Raw genomic sequence first — 24445 nt, forward strand, 5'->3', positions numbered from 1 at the left:
AATTTAAAAAAAAAAAAAAAACAGACGTAGATATTCTTGTGATTGACTACACGCGTAATAAGAAGTCTCAATTTCGTAAGTTTCGTTTCTACTTAATATGTACGACATTATCGACGACGATTGAATATTTTGTTCGTTCTTCGTTACTTTAAAAACCATAAAAAAAATATTATACACCTCTTCAAGGAAATTTATCAAGCAGAATTTTAATTGAAACTGTGGCATGTCACGTGTATATTCAAAATAAATTTTCTCGTAAACGAAGCCTCGAATTTCGATTGATTTTTGCATACAAAATTTTGCACTGTACCTGATATTATTGCGCATTCTGTATAAAACAATATCCACATATTAATGATATTCATATTCATCTTTTTTTAACACTAAAATACAAATTTAAAAAGTCTCCGTTTTTAAACTCGTCTTCTTCTGACTTTAGATGCCAATTTGTATAACGAAACAGCTGCAAACACCTAAAACTGCTGTGTACTGATATACATATGTATTCTGAAAAGCCAGGCACTGCCTTTTCACTGCTAATTGTTTCCAAGAGTCTTGAATACGTCGCTATGAATTTTAGCAGCTAATTAATAACACGCATTTTGCAATAACTTTTCTGATAAGTCGCTACTAATATTTGAAAATATTTTCCACTAGCGCCTTGTGATTTTTATTAAACATGATTGCCACCGAAATGTTTCCCACCTTTCAGTAATACAGAACCAGTTGTATTTTTCCAGGGAATTCTTAAGGGGACTAGATATTCGTTTTTCGTGAGAAAGAGACTCTGTCATTTATTTATTTGTAAAAATGAAAGCAAATCCATCCATTACCAGATGTATCCTTTTACCCAATGTTTATTACTACCATACAGATTGAAAAATAATTGGTATGAAATATATATGTGCTTTAAAAATGGCGCTGCAGACTGGTAAACATTTTAACGTTTTTCTGTAGTTTCGTCTTAATATCGGTCTTAAAAGTTTCCAGTGGGACCTATAAAAGCAAAAATTAAATCAAAACAATGCGATTGGTGACTGAAAAACGGCGATTTTTTCGAGAAAAATTCGTTCTTGTTCGCGCGCTACTAAAACCGGTGACTTTAATTTTTTTATCAAAATCTCGAATTTCTATGGACTATATCAGAGGTTGCACGTGGAATGGCACATGTTTTACACACCCTGTAATTTTTTCAAGTCGATCTGAACGTCCATTCGCTCGCAATCAGGAACGAAACCAAGAGAAAAAAAGATTCGAGAAAAACGCGTTTAAAGTTTCTGGGCAAAGGCGACGTTTTTATCTGCCGAATCTACAATTTTGCGAATTTTACTACAAACCAAGCGGCAATTTATTCGGAAAAGATAGGCCTTCCGGAAGATGCAATAAAAAATCGATTTTTCGACTGCCTAATCCCCTTAATAAATTCGTTTTTTATTTTAAGTAAACGCGTTGCTCCAAATAGTACAATTTTTTGTTTGGTAACTGAATTCCTTCCAGTCACTCGGTGAATGCTGAAGTTCACACATTACACCGTTCCTGACTTCTGATACGAAGAAAGAGTACTGTGTCGAGACTTTTTTTTCCTCTTTTTAACTAGATAAACCTAACCGAGGTCGGACAAAGTCTCAATGCAAAGTAGGGATCCACCGCTGTTTTGTTCCCTTTCTTCTTTTTTTTTAAACAGAACTCTCTCCTCGAAGGTCTCCAAAACCGGTCTCAGAGAGTGTCGTGTCGTCGACCTGCCTAACATTCCTGGTTATAGCTGACTAACAGCCACCGGCTCTAACTCCCTCTTAAGGAAAATTGAAAAGAAAGTAACGTCACTTTTAATGCCAATTTACCAATCCCCCCTGAATACCGCGTCAACTATTTAGTTTAAAGTTTGACTGCCCCTTTGTATTTGCACGTGAGAATTTCAACGAAAGAAATGCTGCAAATATTAAAAATGAAAATTAACGAAGTAGAAAAATTTTTGTTTTTCAGCGTTCGTGTATATTTTTTATTTAAATTTCACGAGCAGCTTCGCTTAAATTATTAAAGATGAATATTATTATTTAGTACTAATTAATCAGTGATGTCTATTCCACGATAGCGTTTTGCATTACGTTGCGCGTGATTTTTCATCAGCGTAATTTGCGTCGAATTTTTTTTGGAAATTTTTCTCGCTTAAAATTCACGCGATGCGAAGTAGAACAAACATTCGCGTCGTTTGTATCTACAATGAGTCACACTTAAAATCAGGAACGGAGGTTATTCGTTACAATCAAATAGAATCTCGACGGTAGAACGATGAAAGTGATAAAGAGATATCGTAGCACAATTAGCTTCTTAAAATTAACGGGGGCATTTTAAACGAAATAAGATCAATCAAGAATAAGTTTCGAAGAACAGAAAGTACAGAGTACTTGAAGTCGTACAAAGTGTTAAGTTATATGTGTAATTATATTCCATCTGCAAATTGCAATTCGAATTGTTGCTTAAATAGACCGACTGCTGTTACATATTTGCAACCGTTGTGCTTTTGTTATTGTTCCATAAAACTCCACACTTTCACGTTATGTTATGTAATGATAAAGACAGAATGTTTCTAGACGCGGTATATTTTTATATATAGTATAATTTATGTGTAATCGACACGTGAGTTAAGGGGTCAGTCCACTGTGACGGTTTGAAATTTTTTTAAAGATTTTTTTCTCCGTAGATACAGCACATAATGCAATAAATCTTTTTGGTAGTTATTAAGCTACTCTTATATTATACTAGAAAAATTTTAAAAGAATTTTTTTAATTTCTTTTAAAACTTAAAACGCAATTACCTCAAAACAACATTTTGTCAACTGTTGCGGGTGATTGCAAAAAAACTATTAGACCGATCAGTCTGAAATTTTTACACGTTATTCAGAACATCAGTGGCTATGACCGGGACTACGGAAACATTTTTGGATTAACCATTTCATAATTTTTACAAGGCAAAATGATTGAAAGAATCACCGTATTTCGACGCTTAAACTTCAAACCTCCGCCATTTTGTTAATTCTTTATCAGTAAAAATAATCCTGGTTCCGGCGATAACCACACTCATAATGATTACAACACACTTTGAATTTTTTATTTCAAATTCGTCGTTCTCCCGGAATCACCCGCACCAGCACTGCATCGCTTTCTCAAGGCGCTCACATCAGTGCGATATATAATTAAAAAAAACTGTTAAAAATTTAAAATAGATTTTTGTTATACTGTCAATAAGTGTATTAATAAGTGGACAAAACATTATTTAAGTTGCACATTCCGTTTGCTAAAAAATAAATCCTAATAATTGACAATTTTTCGCGACTTCACAGTGGACTGACCCCCTTAAGATTACTTGCTGATTCTTAATTTGAGCGACTGGAGCTTTGTATTCGGGAGCACATAAATAAAACAAATCAAAAAGGAGTAAGATAATTGTTTGCCTTTTGTAATAGCTGGTCGTCGACGTTTCAAGTTATTGACCGTTAAAGTCGGTTGCGCGTACGGAGATCCTTACAGTAATTGTACCATATTACGCTGCACCGTTTTCTGCACAATTTATCATGGCTTTTAGACGCACGCATCGGATCACGATACATGCTATTATGCACGCACATGGAATGCTCCAGGAAGAGAAGTCGAGAGAGTATCCGCGTTTTATTATGTTTCCATGATTATGCGTCACATTTACCAGGAAAGCCACATGCCGCTTACTTTCTAGCTTACAAAACTTCCAGACGTCACGAGAAGCCTGACTTAAAATGACTCGTCTTCCAAGCATTCTGCTCTTAAGAATTAATATCAAACTCCGGGATACGGATCGGTGTAATTTGCTTCTGTCAGTTGCACGAGCGATCGAAGTCACTGTACATACAACTGTACAGTAGGGTGGAACGAAATATAGGGGCAAAATATATTTTTATTATTCACGACTTCTAATAGTGGGCAAAAGTTGCCTTTTATAAAGATACTAGCAAATTAACCCCGCGTTTCGCTTCGGGTCTAAGAGATATTGAGGACTCCATGAAAACACATTCCACCCCATTTCACCCCCCCCCCCCTTGTGGGGGTTGATTAAGGCAAAATTCTGAAATTGGTTTTTTGGAGATTTTATGTGGGTAATCTTTGTGAGTAAGAACCCCAATTTGATATTTAACCGGACTCATCGATTGGAACGCAACTTTGTGGGTTTTTAGAGTGACTCAAAACAAAAACAACGGTGTGCTTCATTTGGGCCCTAGGGTGGATGCATCATTTGTGGCTACTTTAAGATATCGTACCAGTTTTGGCCACTTCTTAAAAATTATAATATTTTTCCGTGTAAGCAATAAATGTAACCTTATATTTCTGGTGGTATACTAAACAAAATATTTATGATGCGAAATTCTCCACATAATAATGATCCGCAAGCAATTTAAAAATGAGATAATTAAGCACATGGCTCAAAAGAATGCAATGGCCACAAACGGTACATCTACCCTATCGCCCTTTAAGTGGGGTGAAAACTAACCTCAAAGTCAAATTGGCACTTCCATTTTTTCGCGTATAACTCTCAAAGTACAACAGACAGAAAAAAATATTTCAAACAAAAGTTTAATGGTGTATTAAGCGCTACAAAATTGCGTTAACAAAAATTTTGAAAACAGTTAAAAAAATATATATAACTGACGAAAAAAAATGTTTTCAAAATTTTGTTAACGGAACTTTGTAGCGTTTATTGAACCATTAAACTTTTGTTTGAAACATTTTTTTCTATCTGTTATACTTTGAGAGTTATTCGCGAAAAAGTGGAGTGCCAATTTGACTTTGAGGTTAGTTTTCACCCCCTTAAAGGGCGATAGAGTCCAAATGAAAGACACCGTTGTTTTTGTTTTGAATCACTCCAAAAAATCCAAAAAGTTGCGTTCCAATCGGTGAGTCCGGGTTCGCGGTATTCCCTTGTAAGAGATATTAGGGAATAGGGGGTCTGACAAAATACGTTTTACCCCTTTTCACCCCCTTCGGGATGGAATTTCCAAAAACCCTTCTTTAGTGGGTGCCTTTACGGATCGAGCCCTCGGCCACTTATTCCCGCCGCGGTGCTATTTCGCAAGCGAGAAACGCTCGCCCGGTCGCCGCCTGGCGGTCGCGTCGCGAAATACTGTTACTTAAAAATCATTAGTTAAAAAAAAAAATAAAAACGTTAGAACCTTCATCTCGTCAAGACGAACAAAGCAATGCAACACACTTATGGCTACAGTTCATATTTACTGAGAAACCACATTTCAAAGTAAGCAACTTCAATTTTATAAAATGGTATAGACTTAAGCTGTGAAAGTTTGATCTTGATAAAATTTTTTGAGGTGCCGCAAGCCATTAAAAAGTCACACAATCATTAAACATGAATTTTTGCATGGCTTGCGGCACCTAAAAAAATTTGTCGATCAAGATCAAACTTCCAAACTTAAATAGCTTTATAAAAGGCAACTTTTGCCCACTATTAGAAGTCATAAATAATAAAAAAAAATATTTTGCCCCTATATTTCGTTGCACCCTACTGTACAGGTTATCGAGGAATAAAAATGGCAGTCATGTTCGTTCAAAGAAAATTTTTACTTATGGGAATGAATCGATCCACATTAGTCCACAGTATCCTCAGACTGCTTGAATTTAATATTCAGAATGTTAAAAAAATCAGCCCAGAACTTGAAAAGTGTATACACTAATAATTGCATCAATCATATTCTAACATTGTTACATACAAATTGTACTTAACATCACGACCCAAATCGCGTGCTCGTTAAAAAGTACCTATTAGTTGCAGCTAGAACTGCTTATTGTTTATTTCTTCGAGTAATGTATTCTAATATTATTCTCACCATTAAACAAGCAAACATATAAATAGCGTCATCAATAATGAAAAAAAAAACGCTTCTGACACTGATATGGTTTATTTATTGACACGCACGTCGACTGGCCCGTTCTTGACACAGTTTAACGAGCACCGAATATCCCAAGCCCTGAACCCCTTTTTCTTCAACACCTTGTATACGAAGGCAAGCACTGGCGCGTGATTTTTCGACTAATATTCGGACGGAGAAGGGGCGCGGGGGTGGGGGGTGGGGGGGGGGGGTGGAGCATGCGGTGTATAAGGGCGTGCGTGGCGGAGTGACGTGTCCAGTCAATCTATCCCGGAATCTGTGCGGTTTCGTCAGAGTTCGGTTTCTTTCCTAAGAAGACCGAAACTGCGAGTTGACTATAAAAGGCACGAGAAGTCTCCGACGAAACCCGCCTCTTTCTCTTTTCCTCTTTTACTTGTCAACGGTGTATTACATCGGGGCAGCGCTTATGGTGCCGCGAGGAAGCGGGTTAAGGACACTCGTCCTTATAAGGACTCCTCCTTGATCGTTCCCATTCTCTTCTCTCCTCTCCTAAATTTCGCAGATCGGAACGCGAAAGTTTCTCGCGGCATTTCTTCTGCATCGGATCAATTAGGTAACTCCCAATTAATCTGCTAACGTCGACGCCTCGCTGGCCTTCCGTTCCGTTTCAATCGGCTCGACGAGTAATGCGATTAATAAACAATGGCGTAAACAATGCAGCTGGACAAATTTCATGACTAGAAGCAGAGACGAGCGATGGGAATTTAAGAAACGTAGCAGAAACTGCAAACGCTAGGGGAAACGAATGTTGCAATTACTTTAATTTCAGACGAAAACACTGATATCGACTATGTTCGTTTTCAAAGTAAGAATTCGCAATTCTAATTCACATTAATATACTTTTGTTTTGAGTGCATTCGATTAAAAAATTGTATAGAATGTTTAAAAAAAATATTATTATCCGCGGAAGTAGCAAAGGTCGAGCAAAGAAAATATTCGGCCAAATTCAATTTATACAAACCTAATTACACTAAGTTAATATTACTTTGATATTCCTGCGATTTTATAAGCTTTCAATTGATTGAATTAATTTTCTGTGAAATTCGGGCTTCTCTTGTTCCATTCTTCTAGGAAAATTTCTTTGGGCATTTCTTTGATAGATGGTACTAACTAAAAATATATTAATCAAAGTTTACGCTAATGTAATTTATAATGGGTAATTCTGAATCTAAATTAAATATGTTATACGTATAGGGTGGATGGATACTTTTGTGAGTAGCGGCCGAAAAGAGGCGAATATTTGTGAATTTTTTTTGAACAAGCGGGAGCGTATATTTTTACAGAATTTTTTGCACTTAAAAGAGCAACATTTAAAGAAGACATGGTAATTTTTTTGAAGAAAAATATTTAAGTTTGTAATAAAATTACAACCGACATTCAAGAAGCCTTTTTAAAACGTTTTTTTTTGGGGTGAGCACGACGAGCAAGAAGCGAAAAAGATTTCGTTAGTGCCTACCTATATTAATGTATCCTCTGATTCACGGAGGGAATTACCTAAATATTAATTTAAAACAAAATGGTTATTTACAGTTGAAGTCCTGATTTTTGCGCAAAAAAAAATTGATTTAAAAATCAAGACTTGAACTTTAAATAGCCCCCATTTTGTTTTAAATTAATACTTCGGAAAATTCTCTCCGCCAACCCGAGGATACATTAATATACTAGCGAAAACTTTTTTGTTTTTTGATTTTAGATAATCTGGCTCCGAATGTTTTTAATGTTCAAATAATTTGGCCTCAAATTTTTAAAAATACTTCTTGTATGTCGGTTGTTACTGTATTATAAACGTAAATATTTTTCCTCGAAAAAATTACCAAATGTTCTTTAAATGTTGCTCCTTTAAGCGCAAAAAGTCTTGCAAAAATATACGCTTCCGCTTCTTCAAAAAAAATTCACAAATACTCGCCTCTTTTCGGCCGCCTGACTAAGCACAACCCCTTAAATCTAGTCGTCTCTTTGGGAAATCTATAAATCCTTTGGATCGCTCGTGATTTTAAAGATTCGCAAGATTTTCGGGTGGTCGCGAGGAATGCGATATATCGCGGATCGAAAGAAGAAAAATCAGCACGTACGAGGCACATGCATGACGTCACTCTCTCGTGTCCTAGAATGCTTGCCATACGTAAGCAGATATTTCTATATCGTAAGGCCCAATAAAAACTGCGATTCTTGTAATTAATACCAAATGACAGAGGCCTGCGCGATCTCGTCTCAAGGTTCCACCGAGGGATTCGACGAATTATTACAAAAAAAAAACAGAAAAAAAAAAACACAATGAAAAGTATCCATGGTTTTTAGATCGCTTTACTTCTGTGCTATCTACAAAAAAAAAACACCTTTTGAAATCCCTCTATCAAAGCTTTTATAAAAATAGAAGTGCTAATCGAAGAAACGTCTTCGCTTTGCCTGATTCACCGTTTCGTTATGAATGTTTCTGAAATTCTTAAGTGACTAACGTCAATAGCGGGGCATCGTGAAGCTTCACGTTATAAAACACGGCACTGCGAACATTATACAGATAAGAGGTTATTCCATTGAAGGTTTATCGAATATCGATTGTTGTAGCCTTTATCTCGTAGGCACGGTAAAATCGTCGATCTGCAATGCACTCTTCGGAAGGAGCGTTAAAAGTTACGATGAGTCAATGCTACGTAGAAACGAGGTACGACCGTTATCAGTCTTTGATAAGAGCCAAGAACTGGAACCGCAGTAGACCTACCCATTGACATTGAATACTCGGGTCTTCTTTGGCGTTTTTAGTTGTTACCGATTCAAGTGTACTTTTCAGTTCGTTCCTTAACGTGGTACTTTCGTAACAAATTTATTAACTCGGCAGGAGGCGCTACTGGGTAGAATTTACCACAAAGACGCTAGTTATTATTAATATTAATTATTATTAGTTGCGAAAATATGAAGACTGGGTTTTTGTTACAATTTTTTAAAGAACTTTAACAAAGATTTTAAGATGTTTCATAAATTTTGTTTGATTCTTAAAACACTGTACTTTCACAACTTTTAAAAATTACAAAGTTAAAATAAATATTCTGAAACCGTGGTTTTTTACGTTTCAATTTTCGGTATTTTTCACCCGGTAGCGACAAACTGTGTTGCAATGTGGGGTGCGCCTCCCGCCGGGTTAAAGTAATTTTATATGTTAATTAATTATCTCCTAAGTTCCTTAAATTTTTCATTTTATAACTCTGCAGGATTATAACGTTATAGTATAGCACCGAAAGCATGCATTGAATTATAGTAGTAGTGTTATGTTTTTTCCTTATAATATTCAACAAATGGTAACAATTCGTGGCAAAGGTGTCGCTACTAGCAGTGAGAAAATTATTGCCCAAATCACTCATCGACTTTATAAATGCGTTTGAGTTTTTTTTATAAATTATTCTAAGGAAATTTATTACCGCGACGAGTGGTATATTTTTATATATTATATAATATTAAATATATATATACATATATGTATATATATATTTAATAATATACAATATATAAAAATATATTTTTATTTTTAAATAAATATATATAATATATAAAAATGGTAATATATAAAATTATATATTTAAAAATCCCTATATATATATTTAATAAATATATATATGCAATAAATTTCCTTAGAATAAGTTATAAAAAATATATATATATGATTTTTTTTATAACTTATTCTAAGGAAATTTATTGCATATATATATATATAGTATATTATACGGCTCGAATGATTGATAATAGGAAGGGCAGTCAAACGATAAGAAGCTATCTCTGTATCGAAGAAGTCTGAAAATCATTTTTAGCTTCTAAATAATTAGTCGAGTTCCTTCTACGAAGGACCGTTGTAGGACTTGCTCCCCGAGCGATTTCGGAATACTCGGTCGGAAAAGTTCAACGCCGTTGAATGGCTTATTTACCAAATTAGGCGCGTTGCAGAAGCGAATGATAAAAAGACCAACACAGCAGTAGTGACAAATTGTTTAAATTCTTTTATGTTGGTTACAAAATTTCGAGGGACGAAAATAGTAGCGAGCAATACATCACGGTCAGTCGATACGAGGTTGGAAAGATATAATAATGCTGTTCTCTAACAAGGGAAACGCCAGAAATAGATCATTCTCAGCTGATGCAGAGGGAAAAAGATTGATCATAATACCGTGAGATAATCAGATTCAGACGGAGGCTTGGCTTAGGTCAGTGCTATGTTTACAAACGCCTTTGATTCTTGCTGCGCGTTTTACTCGCAATATCATAGAAAAACTAGCTACTGTTTCTTGAATGCAATCTTAAAAGTTCAGAGTAGGTAGTGATTAATCCTTTCTTTCACCATCTGGATGTTTAACCCTTCGTGGTCACACCTTCTTGAAATCACAAATTAGTCACAGGGGTTTCACTGTACCCCAGCGTCATTTTTTGAGTTGCCATTTTCGTATTTTTTTATCTTTTAACTTTTCAGTGATAATTGTACATTCGTAATACTTATACAGTGATGGTCTAATAGTCTTATTCTAGAAATGTAAATTTTGATAGGATCAAATTTGTAGTTGAAAATTTTTCACGGTTGTGGGAAAAAAAACGATTTTTGAATTTTTTTTTTTAGATAAATCCCCTTTGGAAGACGTAGAGGTGTGACATTTCAACTCGAAAATTGCTCTTGGGGTGCGATACACCCCGTGCGACTACAAAGGGTTAAACGAATATCTTGCCTGGCTGAGTTTTTTTCAACAGCCCCAATTGTGTAGAAAGAAAGATCTGTTACTTGATTGTTATGAAAGCTGCTATTCTGGCAACTAAAATAATTTAAATTTATACCTTCTTCATAGTTTTCAAAAATGTAGATTGATTTTATATGCAGGATTAGTGCTGTTTAAAATTATTACTTAAAGCATGGAACAACGTAATTTCCACGAAGCGCACGCTTAATTTTACAATCTCTGCTTGGTGAAAGCTTCAACACGATATCAGTGCATGAATTGTTTTTTAATCATTCGAGATATCAAGTTCCTGAAACACGATTGATATTAATACGATTTACAATTGGCTATTCCATAGCAGACAGTCAGCTGCGCATATAATTCTTTTACACAAATGCAGAGTGACCAAGATCAATGTTAATATTTCTACAGCAACAGAACAGGAGCACATATACAAGCATAGTTATTTTAAAATATATCTAATCATATGCATCATGACAAAACAAAATGTACGTTCACATATTTCAGTTTTACTGAATGTCACAACGTAGGCTTTCAAGTAAAAGCATTCACGTTATCAGAGTACTAAAGTAATACGCACTTTAAAATCAATTACTGAACTGGAATTATTACAGTTAAGGGTACCATCCGGTATAAAAGTCGATTTCTTTTTTTATTTCATTTTTCGAATGTTCAACCTTTTAGGAATGCGTGTTTTAAAGGATTTGTTGAAATTCGTAAAATTGCCGAAGTTACAGGCATTTGAGTAGCGGCAAATGCATGGGTCACAACCGGCCACTCGGCGCCCACGTAAAACTTTAACCCTTAGTATGATAGCGTAACACCGGTGTTACACGAATTGAAAGAATTGTGCGCGCCATTTGGGAGCTTTTTCATGAACTTTAAAGCGTTACTTTACTATTACCATATGTAACAATTGTCCTTAGGTCAGAAATATATTCGTAGAAATTCTACTGTGATACACTGTATCGTATTGTTGATTACGATTCAGTGGCCAGGGCCACTGAAAGTAGCAGGTAAAATGCTATTTTTTTCCTCTCAATTATTTCGATTTTCCTTTTTGAATAAATTTGATGTCGGACATAATAATGTATGTGACACTAGTGTAACACTTGTTACATATGGTAATAGTAAAGTAACGCTTTAAAGTTCGTGAAAAAGCTCCCAAGTGGCGCGCACAATTTTTTTCAATTCGTATAACACCGGGTGTTATGCTATGATACTAACAAGGGGAGATCCCGAACCCGAAAATTCAAAAAAATTTGAAACTCAGTGAATATGTAGGGGATTTCCTCGTGATTACAAGGCAATTTTTGTTTGCTGCCCAAATTCACTCGAAGGGGTTGAAATTAACCCCTGAAAATTCGGCTATTTTCCGATTTTATTTTGTAACTCGCAATCTGTAAGAGATGGGAAAAAAAGTTTCAAGACAAAAGTTACTTATTTTAATTAGATCTATCATTTGGTAAAAAAAATTGTTTTACAGTTCCCGAGTTATCACACAAAATTGGAAAAATAACCGAATTTTCAGAGGTCAATTACACCCTCTCAGAGTGAATTTGAGCAGCAAACATAAATTGCGTTGTAATCAGGCGAGAATCCCCTACATATTCACAAAGTCTCAGAATTTTTTGAATTTCCGGGTTCGGGAGCTTTCCATGTAAGAGTTAAACGCGCTTTTCTTGAAACAGTGTTCTCAAAACGGTGGGACCTGTATTTCCAAAAGTTATTATCCGATTCGAGTGAAACTTTTTTTGTTTTGAAGAATATACTTCTGGTTAGTGGAGAAACCAGTAAAAATTTAAAAAAATTGAAAATTTATAATTTTCAAAGGCATTAAAAGGATGAAAAATATACGGAAAAAGTGATTTCAAACTTCAAGTGTTGTTATTTTCTAAAAAAAAAATGTAATTTTTGTAATTTTTTGTGGTTTCTCCCCTAGCCAGAAGTATATTCTTCAAAATAAAAAAGTTTCAGTCGAATCAGATGATAACTTTTGGAGATAACAGGTCTTCAGGGATACTACTTAGGTGCCACCGATTTGGATGAATTTTTTAACCCCTTGACTTTAAGGACTCCCCAGTGCCGTCTGCAATGATTAATTATAAAACAAAAAATATATTTCCATAACTTAAGACATCCTTAATACAATGCAAAAAGTTCCATTAAATTATATATACTAGTTTTCCTTTAATTAATTCCTAAAGATCACCTATTTTTGGGGCTCTAGACCAGGAGGTCCCCTTAATCTTTCTTTCCTTCGTTTTAGTGTCTGTAATACAGATGGGACATGTATATTTTTTTAAAAATACCTATCAACATTTCTATGCACATGAGATAACGATAGCCATTTATTATCTACTATCATTAATTTCTTTTCCTGTTTCATTGTTACAAAGCTAACAAACAAATTACTCAGTGTGACTCTTATAGAAAGATTAACGAAGATGAGAATAGTTGCTACCATGTGCAATATTATCTTAAACTTGAATCGATAATAACCGTCTTTATCCTCATACTTTATCTTTAAATGGAATAAACATAAAGTTAAGAATAATACTAAAGTTCACTCGTGAATTACATAAGTATAGAACAAACTCTTTTAGACATTCACATGATCATGATATTGTGTTTCTTGCATGCTTGACTCTAGAAACAATGAAGTTTAATTCCAAGCGTACGCACGCTATTGAAGGATGTCATTATTGCTTTATTCGGAAACAAAATGAACATTAACCCTTCGTGGTCACACCTTCTTATAATCACAAGTAGGTCACACAGGGTTCACTGTACCCCAGCATCATTTTTTGAGTTACCATTTTCGTAATTTTGAATCTTAACTTTTCAGTGATAATTGTACGTTAGTAATACTTATACAGTGATGGTCTAATAGTCTTTTTCTAGAAATGTAAATTTTAATATGATAAAATTTGTAGTTGAAAATGAGCGATTTTCCACGGTTGTGGGAAAAAAGTGATTTTTTAATTATTATTTTTTTTATATTTTTTCTTGCAATAAATCCCCTTTGGAAGTCGTAAATACACGAAATTTTAACTCGAAAATTATTCTTGGGGTACAATACACCCTGTGACCACAAAGGGTTAAATTGATAACATTTTATTATTCACCCTAAGGAGATCAATTTAACAAATAATTCTGTCACTGAACATATTGCAGTTAACGTCGATTATTTCCATTTTGGAAGAAAGAGAGAGGATTAATTAGTAAAAAAAAGAGAAAGAATAAAATAACGTTTCAGTCAGCTTTACGGCCCCGTGAAGAGTCGTTCGTTTCCTTACTGCCGAAATTAAAGGGATGATAATTTCGGTGGGCAAGATATCGTGAAAATTCTTTCGACAGTCCCGTTAGAGGAAAATGATAAAATCTGTCAAACTCACGTAAATGAGGCCGGAGTAGTATCTGTCTTTGAGGTTATGCAGCACGGAAGCTTCGTTTAGGCACGTTAACTCAGCCATGTCCTCGACTTTGTCGAATTTCGGTGGATTCATCTTCTGAATATCATCTTTCGCCACAAGGACCCGTTTTCCAGTTTCGGCGATCTCTACCTCGACCTCGTCACCCCGTTCACCCTTCACCCCGGCTGCAACGAAACCCTGGGTTTCGTGCGGCACCCAAACCAGCTTTTTCTGCGTCCATTCCGCCTGAGTTGCAGGGTCATTGAAATTGTTCCTGTCAACGGAAAGGAACCGCAATTCGGGGTCTGAATGATCCACCCTCGAGTCGACGTCCGCCATTTCTGTTTTCGAGATCACTAGCTCCTCGAGCCGGTTTCAGGGACGAGCGATTCCAAGGGCGATCCTCGCGAGACTGACCTCTTCGTAACGAGGACACACATGTAACTATTCCACACCCGTTTTCCCGTCGTTTTCGAGTGTTCGTTGTACGGTGGTGGTTGAAATAACTTGAGGTTGGAGAGATATAGACGATTCGTGGTTCGTTCTCCTTCGAGGCACCGTGTTCTTCTACCACCTTTAACGCTCTTCGAGATTGTTTTCTTTCTCGCTCCTCGCGGCCATCTTCTTTCTTCCTTATGCCAAGAATAATGGTGGGGACGTAATTCGAAGGTATGCTGCATAGCAGCGCTCATGTCGCTATATGACGTGTTCTCAAACAGATTTTATTGGTCAGGACCTGTACTTGCTGACCAATCAGTTAATAGAAGAGATGTTGCACGTTATGCGGAGCGTGTGACACTCTTGATTTGTAAGTAATGTAGTCTCGCTACATGTTATCTATACTATGGTTTGAACAGGGGAACCAAGCCGTCTTTGTTTGGCTGAAGTTTTCCCGTTTAGTTAGCACCGCATTGGTAGGAGGCGCTAGGTACATCACACACACATACCTACGTGTATCAGTGAGCACGACACACAACCTTTCGACGTTGGTGAAATGTTACCATGACGACCGTCGTCATTTAGAAATGTTTGGCGCAGACACGAGGAAGTGTCCTCACTTTCCCTGGTTTATCCTTTCTAAGGCCGTCTGACCATGGATTGTCGCGTCAGTGACGCGTATGCAGCAGATAGAAGGATATACAAAGAAATTGAATATATTTTCTTTTCCTAAGAAAAGAAGAAATATTCAATTTCAATGTTTATCCTTCTATCTGCTGCATACGTGTCGCTGGCGCGACGATCCGTGGACGGGTTTTAAAGTAAACGGTGCATTACACGTATACACATACACATACGTCCCGATTCACACCAATTCACACATTCACAGTTTAGTACGTACCTCATTGGTAGGAGGCGCTACAAACTCTGCTTCAACTTTCGTAAGAGGGAAGCTTGGCCCCCCTGGTGGCCCCACGGCCAACCAGCGTCAACAATCTATTTCCCGGCGATGGAAAATAGATCTTGATTAGTATCTCTCCGTGGTCACATTTCTTATAATCACAAATTGGTCACATGGGGTTCACTGCACCTCAGCGTCATTTTTGAGTTATCATTTTCGTATTTTTTAATCTTTTAACCTTTGAGTGATAATTGTACATTCGCAATAATATTCATACAATCATGATCTATACTCAATTCCACATAAGAGTAGACTCCTTCCGCGCAACGATGACTCCGAGGAGGCTGTTGATTGGTAGGAAACCGGCAGAGAAAACGCGCGCAGGCAGTAGTGGAAGCTGCGCAGATCGGTTTTTAATCGGTGGGGGCGTAAGTCTACTCTTATATGGAATAGTATATAATAGTCTTTTCCTAGAAATGTAAATTTTGAAATGTTAAAATTTGCAATTCAAGAAGAGCGTTTTTCGACAGTGGCGGAAAAAAGCGATATTTTTTTCTTCTTTTTTTCGCGATAAATCCCCTTTGGAAGTCGTAAAGGCGCGACATTTGAACTCGAGAAATGCTCTTGGGGTGCGATACACCCCGCGTGACGGTATGTATAGTATAAATAGGCAATAGTGGAATGAAAATCTCACCTGTAATTCATGTAAAAATATTTTGAATAATTTCTCACATAATAAAAGTATAATGCGATATAATGTTAGAATATACATTGTAAATTGAAAATTTTCAAAACGATGTCCTTTGGAACATGGGAAACTGAATTGTAGTATAAGAAATTGGTACAATTTTTGTTAATTAACAAAGTATTTCATACTTCTATTTAATTCCAATACTAGACTTAGAAGAAAGTGTGTCATAAACTATTGTCTAGTGAATATCTTAATTGTTGTTTGAAAACCACTTTTAATAGAAAATCTTGTTCAAAGTTTGGAGCATATTTGTTTAATAAATTGAGAATAATTTCGAGGAAATGTAACAAATGCTTCTGCAGAGAACTCGTCTGTCACATGTTCCTCAAGTTTTGTTTCTGTTTTTACCTCTTTCCCTTGCTTCTAAGTTTTGATACCCGTGTAATGTACTGACCCTTTACTTATAGTTTTCCTCTGACTATCTCTGCAAGCATGAATCAGACCAACTACCCAAATGCTGCGTAAATGTAAATATTGAGTCATCCCTGCTATTCATCGTTGTCTTATCTAATGCGTCACCTATCCAAAATCCTGCATTTCTGCCCTATCCCATCATCCCCTCTCTTACATTCCGAAACCTTTAAAACCTCATCGCATCCCCTTATCCAAGAGCATTACTATTCCAAAACCCACCTGTCTCAGTCACGGAGACAAAAAAAGACAAAATTGTGTCCAATGTTGAGCATTCATGCAACCAAAAAAATTATAATTTGCATCATTTTCACACTGCAAAAACTGCTACTGCAGAAATTACTTGTACTGTAATTTCTGTTGTTGCTCTGAGGATGTCCCCTAAAGCATCATTTCAATAAATCATCGAAAGCAATGTCTTCATAAATGCTAAAAATTACATTTTGGAGTTACGTGTTGGAAATTGGCATTGGTTTATTGAAGTGTCTAAGCATATCCACAATACACGTTTGAATTTCAAAATTTCTTTTCAGGAATGTTTTTAATATTCCCTACTGTGAAAGATGCAAAAGGGAAATAAATTTGATTTTTCTAACTTACTGAATAAGAGAACATCTTGATTTTTGTAAATGTTTAAAATTATTTTCCAAAAGGTGGCTGACTATTAGCAGTTAGTATTCCAACATTTGTTTATATTTGTCATTGTCTACAATTGATCCTATTTAAAACGCAATCAACTGTCTTCCATACTGTCTTCAAAAGCACAACCTTCATATTCTGCTCAGGTTTCATATACAGTTTGTAATATTAAATTTTACACCCTGTATAGCGCCTGATACTGGCTAATCTGATTCTAATGGCACTACTAGAAATGTGTGGGAAAGATACCATCTCCTTAGCACATTTCTGATACGCTCATGCTTACAATCAGCCTAGCTTATCTTGAGTGACGTATTCAAGCATAATTGAGCAATCAAGGTTAAACATTCATCTTTCAGTTCGTATATAGTTCTATAGTTGACAATAAGAGCTAACGTTGATGTGTCTCTTCTCTATCTTATAATCTTTGTTATAAAGTTTTTTTTTATATTGATACCTACATTTAATTATCATTATTTTAATAAATTGTGTGTCAGATAATAACTATTTGTAAAAGTTAACTAATTTTGTGACTGAAACATGTATTACGAAGAGTGCAGTTCCGGAAACTTGACCATTAACAACAAAAATGTAAATACAGGTATACAATGTTATTCTATGATCATTTAACAAACTCCAAATACATATAGAGAAATTTTTTATAGGCAGTAATTGTGGATCTTCGAAGTGACACTTTAACAAAACCAACTAATGGGATGAAGGAAGCAATGTTTAGTGCTGAAGTAGGTGATGATGTTTATGCGGAAGATCCAACAGTGAAAAGTATGAAAATATAATTGTTCCATAATGTAATTAATGCGAATGCACGATTGGTTGTAATTAATATTTAAACTGAATTTTATAACATATAAATTGGCAATGATATTACATTCGTCCTTAAAACTTTTTCTAATATTTGAATTTGTTTGAACTGAAATTATATTTTAGTGTATGGTTGACTAACTGGCGGTCCATAGGACACCGGGGTTGTTAGTAGTGAGAGCTGGGGATTCTTATAAAAAAATTAATGAAGCCAAGAAGAATATAAATAGAAGCAATAATAGTTGGGCTCCTGATTGTGATCAAACCGAAATTTTGTTAATTAATTTATGCTTTTGGTGATTTAATGAAAACATTTTATGCGCTCCAACTTGTTGCTATCATGTTTAAATATTTTTGAACTACTACATTTATCATATTCCAATTCTTGCGTAATATGTATATATACATGAATATGGTATGTACAATTTCTATAGAAATTGTTAATTTGTAGAATTAGAAGAAAGGGCAGCTGAAATTGTTGGAATGGAGGCTGCAATATTTGTATCATCTGGGACTATGGGAAATTTGATCGCTAGTAAGTATAATTTATTAGAAATTAAGCAAGTACTGCAATTAATGTTACATAAAGCATATATGTTTTATAAAGTCTTTTTGTAGTTTAAACTGACTGCATGGAGTTTTGCTTTATGTTTACTAATATTGTTTGAAGAAATGTAAAATTATTTTAAAAGTGTTTAGAGTAAATCAGTGTGCACAATTTGTTGCTTCTTATATTTATAATTTCAATAAAAATGAAATTACAAACACACATGTTTCATAAACATAATCAGAATTTATTTCATCTGTAGGATTAATCAATATATTGTAAAATGATAATAACAAATATTATTAGTATCTATATTTTACAGACATTCTATACAGGGTAGTAGGTTTATCTTTACCATCTAAAATAGCTTTGTTATGTTTAGGAATAGAGCAAATAGACTTAATGTAGGATTATTCAGATTGAAAGAGCATACACATAGTGTGTCCCAAAAGTATCCGAACTTTGTGTGTACAAACGGTTGTGGGTTCTTTAAATCCCACCAATGAAATATGAAATGCAGATAAATACTTTAGGTAACAAATATGTACTTCAGGTACATACAAGTCTGATATAAGAAGACTAAAAAAGGTATATCTGCACGTGCTAGGTTATTACGGTTGTTACAGGGAAGAAGAAAGGATCGTGTCAGTCTGTTACAGCTGTCGCGTCTTTTCTCTCCTTTCTCGTGGTTGGTGACGCTGAAGTCCCTAGGGTGATTGGTCCTCTGACCTGTAGAGGCGTGGTGGTAGTCAGACTGCCACACTAGAGTGTGTTAATTTTATGGGCAAATTTTAAACTTTTGAAAATTTAAAAATGACTAGTGACAAAGTAATGCTGTTTTTAATCTTGAATCTGAAGTTATCTTCAGAAATTGATTTGAATGAAGTTTAGCTACTTCAAATCACAGTTGAAAAAAGTGAAAATTACGTAAGATTTAACTACAAACTAAATATTAATATACTGCTTAAAGTGTGTCTTGCTTACATAAAAGCATGAAAATTAAAATAAAAATATATGGGAATTAATATTTATTACATTCACGTGAAAATGTATGGAAATGTGTATTTATTACAAAATGGAAATATATGTAACTTTAGCAACTCATCGAGCCATATGTCATCTATGTAGTAAATTTAACGCTATTTAACAAAGTCCACCAAACAAGCGATATCTTGTTTGTTCCTTTTGCGGTTCATAAGCTCAATAATTAAATTTTTTTTTAATAATTTTAGTAATTTTCGTATTTTTCTATAATTTCAAGTGAAATTCCCACTAGGTAAATAATGTATTGCACAAAATTTAAAGGTCTGGGTTAATTTTAAACCTGGAATTGTACCGTCTTTCCACTAGTCGTTTTTAAAATTGAAACATTGAAAAATTGACACACCCTACTGCCACACGGTATTAGTGATCCTCTAGGCAGTCTAGGCAGTGATCGTAACAACGTGTATCGTCGCTGGTTGCCGCGATTTGGGGCAAAAGCGGAAGTAGACAGAGAAAGAAACTGTAAAGAAGAAAGAGACAGAAATACTGACAGAAAAAGAGAGAGAGAGAAATACTGATAGAAAGAGATAGAGAGAAATACTGATAGAAAGAGATAGAGAGAAATACTGATAGAAAGAGATAGATAAACGTTTAGGTTATGTTTATTTCCAGTTTTGCCTGGAAGATCACTACACGGTATTATATAGAAGCGCCATCTGTAAAAAAGCAATATGTCCACTGCAAATTCTAATCAGAATATTCAATCTATTTATTCTGTGTGGGAAGTTGCCAAAGCACCACCTCAATGTAAGGATTAAACTAATTCCTAAAAATGAGGCTGGACTCAAGACAGAGTATAGGCCCATTTTGGTCCAATCTTTTATAACTATGACCTTCCACAAAATACTGTCTAGGTGCCTTATTCATAAGGTCGGCCTGGATCAGATTCCTCAATCTGCTCAAAGATGGGTGTGCCGAGAACATCTTCAGTCTAGACATGATCCTCGAGTATCACCGGCAGTACTTTAAACCAAAGCGTTTGACTCTGTCTCGCATAACATCATCAGAGACACACTACACATTATGGGTCTTCCGTGTCCAATGGTAAGCTATATAATGGACACGCACCAGAGAAGTTTGACCATCCTAACGTGTGGCGACTGGGAATCAGATGAGATACTACTTACGTATGGAGTCAAGCAGGGTAATCCCCTGTCGGCTATAATATTCAACATGGTGATACACAGACTCCTGCGACTTATACCACACGAGGTCGGGGTGTGTATTGGAGAGGGTCACTACAACGCACTAGCGTTCGCATATGACTTGATCTTTGTGGCGACAACACCTAATGCGCTCACCATTAATACCATGTCAGATTTCCTGTCGAAGTGTGGATCTTTCATCGTTGCCATACGCAACGTGCCGCATGTGAAGAAGTTGGTGATGGACGGCAAAAGCCTTGGGCGGTAACTACCAGCACTGAAGAGAAAGGACGAATGGAAATATCTAGGCGTCCTATTTACACTAGAGAGGCGAACTATTGCGCAACCAGATGTCCAGCTGAAGGAAGCGTTGGAGAAATTGACCAACGTGATATTAAAACCTTAGCAGCGGCTCTTTGCTCTAAGGGTAATGGTGCTACTAGGGTTGTAGCATCTACTTACCCTGGGTGGCACTAACAAGGTCGATACAGTGACGCGTGTAGCGGTGAGGAAGTGGCTTAGCCGCCTGCGTGATGTGATTAACGTCAAGGACAGAGGTCTGTCGATACCGTCGATGAGGTGGCTCATGCCGCTTCACAAGGGAAAGAGACTACAAAAATTGGTGCGGGAAGGCCAGCCAACCGACCCGTAACTCTCCAGAAATACAACGTGCAATAAGACGCCTGGCAGAGTACCGATTTGACATCAACTCTTTGGGCAAAGTCGATAAAAGATAGACAGGCCTCTTACATACGTCTTTTGACGGTAGAGGCTTAAGAGAATCGAGGAAGGTCCCGCAACAACATAAGTGGGTTATCGAAGAGAACCGCTTCTAAAATGGAAGAGATTGTATCAATGCTATGAAGCTTCGACGCGCGGTTGGGAATACAACTGCGTTTGCAGAGCTGTATGTAATGCCGTGGATACGATCAACCACGTGCTTCAGCAGTGCCACAGAACCCATAAAGCCAGAATCGAAAGGCACAACGCAATAACACCCTACCTAAAAAAGAGCCCTAGGTAAAACCTGCGAAAAAGTTAACGAGGAACCTTGTTTCGAGACACCTGGTGGTGTCAGAAAGTCCGATTTACTGGCAAAACGCTTATTTTAATTCAAATAAAATTACATGTCCGAGAATTAGTGAAACAGCAAACAGAATTCGTTTTTATTCTCTTCTTCTGTGTACAGAGATCACAAAGTTGGGTTCCATTTTCCGACTGCGCACTTCGGATCCATCATGCATACTAAGTATCCATACTTCCATACAAATCCATTCAAGCACAGCAACTTCTAAATTCTCACCACATTACTTTAGCCTGCTCCCTAGCGCGAATATTAAAGTTGAAAGCAAAGAAATTCGATACGATTTAAGACGTTCAAAAGGCTTCGACCGCCGCTATTTTCACCATCTCGTAGGAGGAGTATCAAAGATGCTTCCAGAGCTTGTACACTCGTTGTAAACAGTGTATTTCTTCAGAAGGAATGTATTTTGATTCGGAAACTTTTGGGACACACCGTGTATAATTGGTGGAACATCTTTTCCATCTTTCTTCTTCTTTTTCAATGGTCGATGTTTTTCATATCATATTTCTTATTTTTTCTGTAATATAGTGTTATAATACAAAATTATATCTATAACCACCCAAAAGTAGGTCATATAACGTAAAAAACATCGATAACATTGAGGTAATGCATGCGTAGTGCCGCTTGTATCAGAGTGTACGTCATCGAGGTTCAAAAGGGATACTTGCAGTACATAAAGAGAGCATGTGAATTTAATCATGCATATCCCAGAATTGTGAGAGAGATACTTCAGGGTTTCAGACCCACTTTTTATAAGTGTTTGTCGTTGCGAGTGACAATAAGTAAAATTCATTTATGTTTTCATTTAACTTTTCACGTACTTATTAAGAATAAAGAAAACTTCGAATTAATTTGTTTGAAGAAAACAATTTGATAAAATTATAGTAATGAATCATTGCGACGTACGAGGCAGTGAGGCGTATTGCGGCGATTCTGCTCATTGCTTGCAACACGAACAGTGTGGTGCTTCCCAGATCGCAGGAGTAAACCTTCAACCATTAAGAAATAATCCTGATGGTACGTTCGACATTTCGGAACTTCAATCTAAACTTCGTAAGGACAGAGATCACGAACCGATCTCAAAACTGGTACTTGTGGAGAATACAATAGATGGAAAAATTGTTCCACAAGACTGGATCGACGAATTAGTAACCTTTTGCAAGGAACATAACTTGAAATTGCACATGGATGGAGCCAGATTGTGGAATGCATCCGTAGGATCTGGAAGATCCGCGAAAGAAATTGTTTCGGGCTTTGACTCTGTGACTTTTTGCCTCAGCAAAGGTTTAGGTACTGTTTTCCTGAGAAATTTTATTTTTCTTTTGTAGAGTAACTCGTTAAATATTTCTTGAATTTTTAACGATGTGACATTTATTTAACCAAATTACACAATTAGCATGGCCCTTTAGTTTTTAATATTACTTACATTTGTATTAATTGCTTTTTCTTAAGAGAAAATTATTTTTTAATTCAGGTGCTCCTGTAGGTTCTCTTCTCTGTGGAAGTAAGCAGTTCATTATTAATGCACGAAGAGTAAGGAAAGTATTGGGCGGTGGTATGAGACAAATCGGGATTCTAGCTGCAGCAGGACTTGTAGCTCTGGAAGATATCATTCCGATTTTACATAACGATCATAAAAGGGCTTCTCTCTTAGCTTCTGCAATAGAAGAAATTCAATCTCCCGTATTGTCGGTCGATTTAAGTACTGTGCAAACGAACATGGTTTTTGTAAAGGTAGATACCAACGTTCTTTCCGCACCAAAGTTTGCTCGTCTCTTAAGAGAAATCAATGATGATGAGGAAAACCAAGTTATTGTGAAGTGTTTAGCCCTGAACGATTCATTTGTCAGGTTTGTATTCTATCATGAAATTACTGATAGCCAATTACTGTTGACTGTTCGAAAGATTAGACATGTTATTAATAAATTAAATCCCAGCTTGTGATTCCTATCGTCCCTTTACGATTCTTCAAAATCACAGCTTGAGTTAGATTCTATTAAAGTAAAAGCGAAGAAAAATGTTCATATACTACCTACTGAGTGTACACATTATAAGTTTAGTATGATGCCAGTAATAGTGTCTCATTTAATGTAAACTTACATACAATAAAAAGTTTGTTCTGATACAGTTGAAAGTTTTAAATGATCATTTAATTAATCCATTCAAAATCATGTAAATAGAACGAGTGCGTAACTCTGGTATCTGAAGATTTACTGGAGCCACTGCAAAAATGGTGCAGTGTAATCAAGAGTGCAGAGTGTGTTTATGTGCATCTACGTGTGTGTGCCTTATATGCAGCTGCGTTCTTTAGTTCTTTAAATAGCACGCCCTGGAAGTCAAACCTCTAATTCTTAACTAACAACGCGAAGCCGGAAACAGCTCACACAGCTGGAAATTAGGTAACCGGCCCAGGTCACATACGCAGGCAGTATACCTTTGGACAACAGTACCAGGGGACGAAACTGGTCCACCCATACTGATTCCATGCTGAGTCACTTGCTTCCATTTTCGGAAACAGCGGTGATCGCTATGAGAAGTAAGAAGCAAGGAGTGCTCGTGTGCGAAGGCAAACTCCTTCAGCTCACCTGCTGATCAGATGGCCGGA

General features: G+C 36.1%; 2 protein-coding genes across 3 annotated transcripts in view; one reads left to right on the top strand and one right to left on the bottom strand.

Annotated features, from left to right (window-relative positions):
- The window catches only part of Zip (myosin heavy chain 10), a 47090-nt gene extending 32393 nt beyond the window's left edge, over positions 1-14697 (bottom strand). For both annotated transcript variants that reach the window (XM_076809796.1, XM_076809795.1), the window contains exon 1: positions 14041-14697. In XM_076809796.1, coding sequence (XP_076665911.1) covers positions 14041-14397 — 357 coding nt within the window. In that variant the 5' untranslated portion in view covers positions 14398-14697. The remainder of the gene's footprint in view (positions 1-14040) is intronic.
- A 2597-nt stretch (positions 14698-17294) lies between these two features.
- On the top strand, positions 17295-23967 carry LOC143367733 (L-allo-threonine aldolase). Its single transcript, XM_076809864.1, has 5 exons — positions 17295-17789; positions 17864-17981; positions 18472-18555; positions 22726-23130; positions 23315-23967. The coding sequence occupies exons 1-5, from the start codon at positions 17739-17741 to the stop codon at positions 23782-23784; spliced, it is 1128 nt and encodes a 375-aa protein (XP_076665979.1). The 5' UTR covers positions 17295-17738; the 3' UTR covers positions 23785-23967.
- Positions 23968-24445: the final 478 nt, after the last annotated feature.

Source organism: Andrena cerasifolii, chromosome 4 (assembly GCF_050908995.1).
Source record: "Andrena cerasifolii isolate SP2316 chromosome 4, iyAndCera1_principal, whole genome shotgun sequence".
NCBI lineage: Eukaryota > Metazoa > Arthropoda > Insecta > Hymenoptera > Andrenidae > Andrena > Andrena cerasifolii.